The 10184-nt window shown below is 32.6% G+C and overlaps 1 protein-coding gene across 1 annotated transcript; it reads left to right on the top strand.

Moving 5' to 3' along the window:
* The first annotated feature begins 4461 nt into the window (after positions 1-4461).
* Positions 4462-6651, top strand: LOC120083263 (S-adenosyl-L-methionine-dependent methyltransferases superfamily protein). Its single transcript, XM_039038935.2, has 2 exons — positions 4462-5519; positions 6352-6651. Exons 1-2 carry the CDS (start codon positions 4532-4534, stop codon positions 6531-6533), a joined length of 1170 nt encoding a protein of 389 aa, XP_038894863.1. The 5' UTR covers positions 4462-4531; the 3' UTR covers positions 6534-6651.
* The last annotated feature ends 3533 nt before the right edge of the window (positions 6652-10184 follow it).

Genomic DNA, 10184 nt, shown 5'->3' with positions numbered 1-10184 from the left:
CATTCCATAAATTTTATTTCCTTAAAAAGAAAACACAAGGGTAAATTATGAATGAAGAATAAGCTCTATGTCAAATTGACATAGATTATTAAGTGGAATAATTTATTTTCACATATTATGAGGACTATTGCTTAATAATTTTTGAGAATTATATGTATATGAGAATGGAAATATTAATTTTCCATATTTGTAAGTATTTAATAACTTTTTTAAAATCATGGGACAATTGCTCTCTTCCATTTACAAAAACAAAATACAGAAAACAATGAAATATTTGAATGGAGAATATAATTTTGAAATAATTGAACTCGTTATAACTTTTCAAATTCGAGGGTGGAATGTTAAATAACTCATTGTAGTGGAGATACATCTTCTTTATGAACACAACACATTTATTAACTAGCAATCCATAAATTACACGCTTTTCTATTCTCTTATTCTATTATTGTCCTAATTTATTATTAATTTATTTATGTATTCACAAATATAATAATTTATATTTAGGACAATGATTAGATATATAAAAAAATTATTTGTCACGTGTTAGAATTTTATTGGACAATCTCTTAAGATGCATCAAGATAAGTGTCACCAAATGAGTACCCAAGTTTTAAAATCCTTGCAATGAAAAGAATGAGCGACCAAAGTGATCGAGAAAGGTTTGTTGTTATCTATCAAAAAATCTTGATTGGTTTTTTTTTGTTAAAAAATACTTTTGGTAGTTTTTTGGTTAAAAAATACTTTTTGTCCATAAACTGTCATAAAAGTAACAATTTAGTTCCTATACTTACAATTTTATAACAATTTTGTCTATAAACTTTACTATGAAACAATTTAGTTCTTCTACTTTTGAAATTGTAACAATTTAGTTTCTGACGTAAAAAATTCATCAAATTTATATGTCAATTTTTAATGTTTTATGATATGAAATTTGTATTTTGTAAAAATATTAAGTCTTTAATTAGTTTGGTAGTTTTTTTATGCTTGGAATTACATTAAACCTTAACATTATTTTCTACCATAGGGATTAAATTGTTATAAATTTTGAAGGTCAAGAACTAGATTGTTACATAGTAAAGTTCAGGGACTAAATTGTTACAAAATTGAAACTATAGGGACTAAATCATTACAAACCAAAGTTTAAGGACTAAATTGTTACTTATATGAAAGTGTAGGGATTAAAAGTGATTTTTAATCCTTTTTTTAATGATATAATTGTTTGGACTCCCTCTAGCTAGTAGATGTTGCAACAAATGTTTAAAATATTGATGTCGACGAAAATATCGAGTTCTTAATTTTATGAAAATTTTGATGGAACTATCAATAAAATTTCAATTTCGATGAAAATCGAAAAAAATAAAAAAAAATAAAAAATAAATTTAAATTAGTAAAAAAAACATTTATGATTTTTAAACAAGCTAACATATCTATTATTTATATTATATTTACATTAGAGATAGTTGGTTGGTTGCTTATTATGTTTCGTGAATTTTTCTATGATATAATGGAAATACCGATTCATTCCTCATATTGATATCCAACTCATGAAAACATGATAATATCGACATTTCGATGAAAATTTAATATACAAATTACATATATACTTCTTGACAGAATGTTGTACATTGTATTAATTTATGATAAATAAATGTCTTAAAACATGTTATATATGAGGAATGCACCACAAATAATACTAAGCTATATTCATTCATTATTGCTGCGCATTTTTCTTATTCTTCATTATTGGCCATAATAACATAATCATGCATGAGATGTAAATATATCAGGAGATAGAAAATTGAATATCATATGTTATATTATAATTCTCTATTTTGCAAAGTATATTCTTGTAATTTTGACTTAATTATTTATAAGTACACTCTTTATGATTTGATGTTACATCCTCAAGTGGCACATTGTATTTAACAAATAAATATTAAATCACATTCTATAATAAGATTCTAGGCATGCTTAGTCCTAAACTTTTAACATCTTTGTATATTATGTTTCTAAGGTTTAAAAATAAATCTCAGTTTCAGTTTAAAATGGCCAATAAAGTTTCAAACCTTTTCTTTCGTCATAATTAATAGGTCTCTACCATATTTCATACGACATCTATAAAGTTTTACAAACTAATTCTAAGTGAGTCTTAATAAAAGTACAAAATCCGACATATATGACATGAAATATATTGGACACAGAATTGAAAATTTATGGATCTATGCATTTTCAAATTTTAGAGACTTATTAGATTTTTTTCTATAAATTTAGTGATCTTGTAGACATAAAATAATTGAAATTTTATGGACTAAACTTATAATCTTAGCAAATATTTTTAATATTGATTTATTTATTAAATGGTTGAGGAGTTCACTTAAATCACCTAACAAAGAATATGAGATCTCTATCAAATTCATGCATGCAATGAGGAACTTAAAATTGGTTGCCTTTTGTGTTTTTAGGGGATTTCTTTAGTGGAACATGAATGTAGCTAAGATTGAAGATAATTTCCATGTACTCTAGTCTTTCTTTTTTAATAAAGTTTATTTTAAAAAGAAATATATATATTTTTGAATAGTAACATTGTTAGGTTAAGTCTTGTCCCTCAATTAATTATATGAATCAAGTGAGATTGACAAAACTAACACTATTTCAAACATCGAAATAATTGAAATAGAAATCAAAGTACGATTAGCATTGCTAAAATAAAGCACCAATGTATGAGTTATTTAAGTTTATTAATCAAAACCAATGCAAAAACCGATGTATCAATTCAAGAAAAAAAAGCCAATTGCAAATATAATAATCAGATCCAAAGTATTAGCAAATATAACACAATGTAAAAGAATTTATAGATATAATAAATTTAGATTTAGCTCTTGAAATCTATCAGTGATAGAGTCTATTAGCGATAAAATTTATCACTAGTAGATTTGGTTATATTTAAATTTTTTTAATAATATTGCTATACACTTAAATTATTATCCCTAAACATAACGATAAATCAAGTAAAATCTACTTATCATCAAACATAGCTCCACCCAACAAAACTTGCTATGTGGAATATGTGTTTTCTTACACTTTTGTTTATTTTTTTCATAGCTTCTTTGGGGAAAAAAATAATATATGAGAGATGGAAAAAAAAAAAGGAAAAATCAAAATTACACCAATGAAATAGAATGGTTTTAAAGGGGAAAGAAGGGCATTTAGAAGAAGGTGAATGAGTTAAAAGAAAAAAAAAAAAAAAAAAGAAAGAAGAGGAGGGGTGGAATAATAATTAAAGAGAAAAATGATGTAATTAATAATTGCAACAATGGAATAAAATAATAAAAAGATATAATTGTGTAGGTTAAGATAACTTGATTTAGAGTCTAATAGTACAGATAAATAAAATAAAATAATTATAAAATAAGCCCCTAAAGTTGCAAGATTCCTGTGGTCGAGCCCATCTTATGTCTTTAGGCAGTCCCAGTCCCACCCTACAAGGAAGTCAAAAGCAGCAATAAGAGTGCTTTTGGAATTCACATTGAAAAATAGGGACTTTTATGTCAAATCGCCAATTCCAAAGGGGCAATTAGCAAATTGATGTGATAAACTTGATTAAACTTTTCCATTTCTTCAATTTCTAACAGCTTCCGATTTGACACCAATATTTGACTCTAATTAAAGTTTTTTTTTATTTCAACCCCCTCCCTCTTTCTTGGCCCACTTGTTTCTCTAATTACCTCTTTCTTCATTTCTTGATATAATTGCTTTATAATTTCTTCACTAATCCTCTCTTAATCAATCTAAATCCATTTACATCATTACTAACTTATTTTTTCATTATTCAATTAAGACCTGTCATTATTATAACCTACTCGTTTTTTTCCCTTTTTCTAAGATTGTTTCTTAAATCATAGCTACATTAAACAAATATGCCTCACATTGCTTAAAAGTAAGAAAAGACTAATTAATTTTGGTATATATTTATATTGGTTGAGTCTAATTAAATTATGTTAATTCCTGTAGAAGGAAATTTTATGAGTTTCTTTCTTTTGTATCGACTGACCGACACAAATGATAATTTCATGAGGTGATAAACAATTTGGCAAAAGGAAATTTTAAAAATAAAATTAATAAGAAAAGTTCTCATTGATATAACATTGAATTGTATAATTCATAAATTATATAATATTTTTATTCCTTATCTTGTTGGTTGGTGTTAATATAGTAAGCCATCAACTATTATTATTCAATAATTTACTACGCTGATTAACATTAAAATAAAAAAAATCATTAATCGACATGAAAAAATTAAAAATTCTGCTACCTACCACAAATTTTCAAATAATAATAATAAATTCATTATTATTATTACGATAATAATATGGGCTACGGATGTAGTAATGGGCCTATTCATTTTTGGGCCGTGTTGTGCTGATTTATTTTGGGCCGTGAAGCCGAAATAAGAAATCTCTCATCTGACAGCGTCCAAGCTTGTTCGTCAAATTATCACTGGTATTTGCATTCATCTCCATCAAAGCAAAAAATGCGGCTTCAATTGAACAAAGAAATCCCTTTAATTCTTCACCCAATTCAAAATTCCCTCCATTTTTTCAAACCCATTTCTCCAAATCTCATTTCCTTTCAAGAAAAACAGATCAAACGCGCCCAATTCGATAGGTTTAGAGTTCAATTCCACCAAACCCAATCTTCAAACCCTAAAAAACGAACCCAAGATGACGGAATTCCATCAGACGACGTCAAAATCCTCGCCAAATTCAAATCCCGCCACAATTTCATCAGAGTTCTCGAAGTTTCCCGAAGAGCAGAGCACCGATTTGCAGGTTCCAGATTGCTTCTTCTTGATGCCCCTGGCAACATTCACAGCATCTCATTCCTTTTCAAATCACTCACAAACACTTACTTCGATGTCTTCGCCACATTGCCGCCGATTCTACCGCCAGGACCCATCGGAATCCTCGGATTCGGCGCCGGCTCCGCCGCTCGATCGATCCTAAAGCTATATCCCGAGGTAGTGGTTCATGGGTGGGAGCTCGATCCGTCTGTAATCGCTGTTGGAAGGGAATTTTTTGGCGTGTCGAAGCTGGAAAAAGAATACCCAGATAGGCTTTTTATCTATATTGGGAATGCTCTGAAAGCCAATGTGAAAGGCGGATTTGCAGGGATTTTGGTGGATCTGTTTAGTGAAGGGAGTTTGATTCCTGAACTTGAGGATCCAAATACATGGAGAATGCTCGAAAGGTGTTTGATGAAAGGCGGGAGAGTGATGGTGAACGTTGGGGGCAGTTGTGTGGAGGCTGAGGATATTAGGAGAGATGGGAAAGTCGTAATGGAACAAACTTTGAAGGCAATGCATCAAATTTATGGAAAGAAATTGTGGGTTTTGAGACTTGGAAATGGTGAAGATGACAGTTCCTTAGCTCTCACTGGTGATTTGCCTGACATTGCTGCTTGGAAGAAGTCGCTTCCAAGGTCTTTGGGATTCTATGCTGATATGTGGACTCTGTACAATGGTACATAAGAATTTTATTACATTCTTCTGTTTCTGTCACTGATCTTGAAACAGTTGTTCTAGGAATATTTGTTGAAATTGGGGAGGGTAATATTTTTTTATAGGTATTGTATTTTGTGATGTCTTTTATTTGTATGAATCTTTGCGGTATGTTATGAGTTCATTAACATTTGCAAATAAGAAAAAACATGTTTTTGTTTGGGTGGTGAAATGGTGATCTGATCATCTGATTTCTTGTTGTTTTGGAAACTGAAATGGGATTACTCTGACTAGATTACTGATTTTGTGTGGTTTTAAATTTGTCTAACTTGACTCTCTAAGTACGTATTTGAAGAGTATTCTTTAAAAAAACATTTATAATGCTTGAGTAGAAACTTCTTACTAAAGTTTGTGTCATTTCTAGATGAAGCAAATTCACATTTAAGTTAAATTATAACATTTTCAAGTTTGTGTGAATATCGGGTCTTAAATTTAGAATGTGTTTAATTACTTTCTAAATTTTTAGGCTCCATTTGGTAATTTTTTTTAATTATTTATTTTTAAAAATTAAATCCATTTCATCTACATTTCTTACAATGATTTGTATATTTCTTAATTAAAAATGTTTGCATTTTTAGTCAAATTCTAAAAACAAAAACAACTTTTTGAAGGCTACTTTTTTTAGTTCTCAAAATTTGACTTGATTTTTTAAATTATTGGTGACAAATAGATAATAAAAAAAGAAATTTGGAGGTGATATCCATAGGCTTAATTTTTAAGAACAAAAATAAAAAACAAAATGGTTACTAAACGGACCTAAACGTTTAACATAAAATTTAATCGTGTGTGTGTAGAGAAAATACCACATCAACAACTAAGGAGGAGTCAAGAAGACACATCAGTTGAAGGTTGCCATGTCACTGTGGAGAGTCATGAAGAATTATTCCTTTTAGTGCTCCAAATTTATGTTAGGATTGGTGATAACAAACAAATATTCGTTCTTCATGTATTGGACCATGTGTCCTCATTTTATTAGTTGTGTAGCATATAATTTTTTAATTCTTTGAATCTCTAAAATAGGAAGTAATGTATAAATCGGGTATGCTGCCACTTTTCAATGAATATGAAGAATACAAAGAGACAAAGTTAAAATCTCTCTGTCTATCGCTTAGTAATTTGACTTCATCGTGTATAACGCAGCTAAACAATTGAATATATCGTTCATCGTTTAGCGCCTAGAGTCCATCGTGTACAATGAAAGGGTAGACGACAACCTCCATCGTATAGCGCCAGCATCCTATCGTTTAGTACGACAAAGGTAAACGATATCACTACTGCTTAGTCTCCGAGGCTCCATCGCTTAGTACGATCAGGTAGACGATAAGGTAAGCGATATCACTATCACTTAATCTTCGAGGCTCCATCGCTTAGTACGAGAAGGTAGATGATAAGGTAAGCGATATCACTATCGCTTAGTCTCCAAGGCTCTATCATTTAGTATGACAAGGTAAACGATAAGGTTTGTCTTACATCGTTTAACCGTGCGACTTTATTGTACACAACGAAGAGGTAAACGATACCGTTTCCATTTCTTTATATTTTCTAACTCGGTATCAGAGCTACCATGGAAAACTACACTATCATAGGACTCAACGCGACCACTGAATCATCGAAGTTCAACAACTGCTGAATCAGATAACCAACACCAAGTTGGAAAAAGGTAATTTCATGTTATGGAAGACGTTAGCTCTTTCTATCCTGAAAGGATATAGACTTGAAGGTCATCTGTTCGGAACAAAGGTATGTCCTCATATGTTCATTGTGTCTACTTCATCAGTAGTTGAACCTGAAGAAGCAGACTCTCAAGCCTCGGAAGGAGCTTCGAGCTCTACCTGCGTGAAGTCCCTGAAACCACTGTATGAAGCTTTTACAGCGGATCAACTCCTATTAGGGTGGTTATACAACTCAATGACTCCTGAAGTTGATATACAACTGATGGGGTACGTGAGTGCTAAGAGTCTATGGGATGCCATACACTCGTTGTTTAGAGTTCAGTTGAGGGCAGAAGAAGACTATCTTCGCCAAGTTTTCCAATAGATATGCAAAGGTAATATGTCGATGTCTGAATATTTGAAACTTATGAAGCTTCACTAATCTGGCTCAGGCTGGTAGCCCAGTATCTACACGTAACCTAGTGTCTCAGGTACTCCTTGGACTGGATGAGGAGTACAATCCAGTGGTTGTCGTTATTCAAAGCAAGTCAGAGATATCTTGGTTGGATATGCAATCTGAACTATTGTCATTCGAGATGAGGTTGGAACATCAGAACACTTCAAAAGGCACTACAACGTTTGCTCACAATGCCTCGGCCAATGTTGCTTACAATCGAAACAACTCTTCATACAAGGCCTCTAGACAAAGCAACACACAAGGAGGTAACAAGCAACAATTTAATGGATCCAAAGGAAACAACAACAGTAGAGGAAACAGAGGAAGAGGTCGAGGCAGAGGAAATAGGCCTACATGTTAGGTTTGCTCCAAGTATGGACATGCTGCAGATGTGTGCTACTAGAGGTACAATCAAGAGTTTGTCCCAAATTAAAGTGGTAAAGGAAACACTCAAAATCAAGGCAACCATGGAGCAAATCCCTCAGCATTTGTCACCTCACAGAACCTGAATCCGTTTCTTCAAACCGAATCAAAAGGGGACTTTAATTGGTATGCAGATAGTGAAGTAACCAACCATGTGACAGCAGATCCCGACAATATAGCAAACCCCTCTCAGTACACAGGTAACGAACAAATTATAGTAGGGAATGGACAACAGTTAGATATATCTTCAATAGGAAATGCATGTTTAAGTTCCTCTAATTGCAATCTAAATATGAAAAACATACTATGTGTACCAAATATTGCGAAGAAACTGGTTCAAGATAATGATGTTTTTGTTGAGTTCTATAATGATTGTTGTGTTGTTAAGAACAAATGTTCGGGACAAATATTGGTGAAAGGAACTCTTAAAGACGAACTATATAAGCTAAATGAAGCAGAGGTGATTCCAGTTGATGTAAATATCAAAGAGGCAAGCTGTTTTCTCAACCCAATGAACAAAAATAACAATTCTATAGCCTTTGTTCTGTCCAAAAGTGGAACAAACTTAGTAGAATCTAAAGGGTTGTGGCATAGGAGACAAGGTCATCATTCTCTTTGAATTTTGGAGAATATATTGAAAATTTGTAATCTTCCTACTAAGTTGAATGAAGAGATTAAGTTTTGTGAACCTTGCTGTCTTGGTAAAGCCCATTCCCTACCCTTCCTTAATTATTTGACTCGTGCACAACACAAATTTGATTTAATACACTCAGATGTTGGGGTCCAGCCTCTACAAACTCCACTGAAGGATATTGATACTACATATCGTATATTGATGATTATAGTAGATATCTCTGGGTCTTTCCTCTTAAACGGAAGTCAGATACACTATAGGCCTTTAAACATTCCCTACAAGTTGTTCAAACACAATTTAAAACAAACATAAAAGCACTACAGTTAGATAATGGTGGTGAATATATCAAGTTGCATCAGATATGTAGCTCACAAGGCATTGCCTCTCAGTTTTCTTGTCCCTATACGTCTAAAAAAAATAGAAGAGCTGAAAGAAAACATAAACACCTAGTAGAGATGGGGCTGACTTTGCTAGCACAAACATCAATGTCTCTTCAATTTTGGTGGAATGCGTTTCTCAATGCTTGTCATTTGATTAATGGTCTTCCCATGCCGGTACTAAAGAACCAGTCACCTATACAACTGATGTATGGTAAACTACTTGATGTTACAAAACTAAGAGTGTTTGGTTGTGCCTGTTTTCCATGTCTTCGAGCATACCAGTTGAACAAGTTTCAGTTTCACTCTGATAAATGTGTTTACTTGGGTCTAAGCATGGTTCACAAAGAACATTGATGTTTCAACAAAGATGGTAAAGTATTCATCTCAAGGAATGTTGTCTTTAATGAATCTGATTTTTCTTTCTCCTATGCCTTTCAGGTGCTTGGTCCTTCAACACACAAAATATAGTGAACAGTGGCCTTTAAATCCTCTCTCCCAACATAACTCCACTATTGCAAAGTACGGGTATTCAAAAAAATCGATCACCCGACCAACCCGACTACCCAACCCAAACCGTAAGGGTTGGGTTGGGTTAGATTTTATTTTGGGTTGGGTTGGGTTAAAAATTCTCGAAATATTAAATTCGGGTCGGGTCTCGGGTTACTCTATTTTAAGGCCGGGTTGACCCGACCCGACCTAAATATATATATATATATATATATATATATAATAAAGAAGAAACTGAAAGAGCGTGAGCGGTTGAGCCCCAGCCCCCCCGCACCTGAAACAACACTCCATCTTCTGAAGCCAAACTCTATTTTTGGTTCGGGTCGACCCGAACCGACCCTGAAATGTGGTAACCCGAGACCCAACCTGAATTTAATATTTTAAAAAAATTTTAACCTAACCCAACCCTTGCGGTTTGGGTTGGGTAGTCCAGGTTGGTCAGGTTACCGAGTTTTTTGAACACTAGGCCCACACGACTTCAGAAATTGTTTGGCTTCAACAACTACTAAGTGAAATCTAGCAGTCTCATTCAACCAAACCAATAATCTAGTACTCCACGCTCGGACCAAACACA

The sequence above is a fragment of the Benincasa hispida genome, chromosome 8, assembly GCF_027475165.1.
Source record: "Benincasa hispida cultivar pf3 chromosome 8, pf3_genome.v1.1, whole genome shotgun sequence".
Taxonomy (NCBI): Eukaryota; Viridiplantae; Streptophyta; class Magnoliopsida; order Cucurbitales; family Cucurbitaceae; genus Benincasa; species Benincasa hispida.
Note: the sequence above shows the minus strand (reverse complement) of the source record. Positions and strands in the feature narration are given on the sequence as shown.

Coding starts and splice junctions, on each gene's coding strand:
- LOC120083263 (XM_039038935.2), top strand. CDS start 4,532: ATGCGGCTTCAATTGAACAAAGAAATCCCTTTAATTCTTCACCCAATT. Junction 5,520..6,351: donor TATGTGGACTCTGTACAATG/GTACATAAGAAT, acceptor GTGTGTGTGTAG/AGAAAATACCACATCAACAA.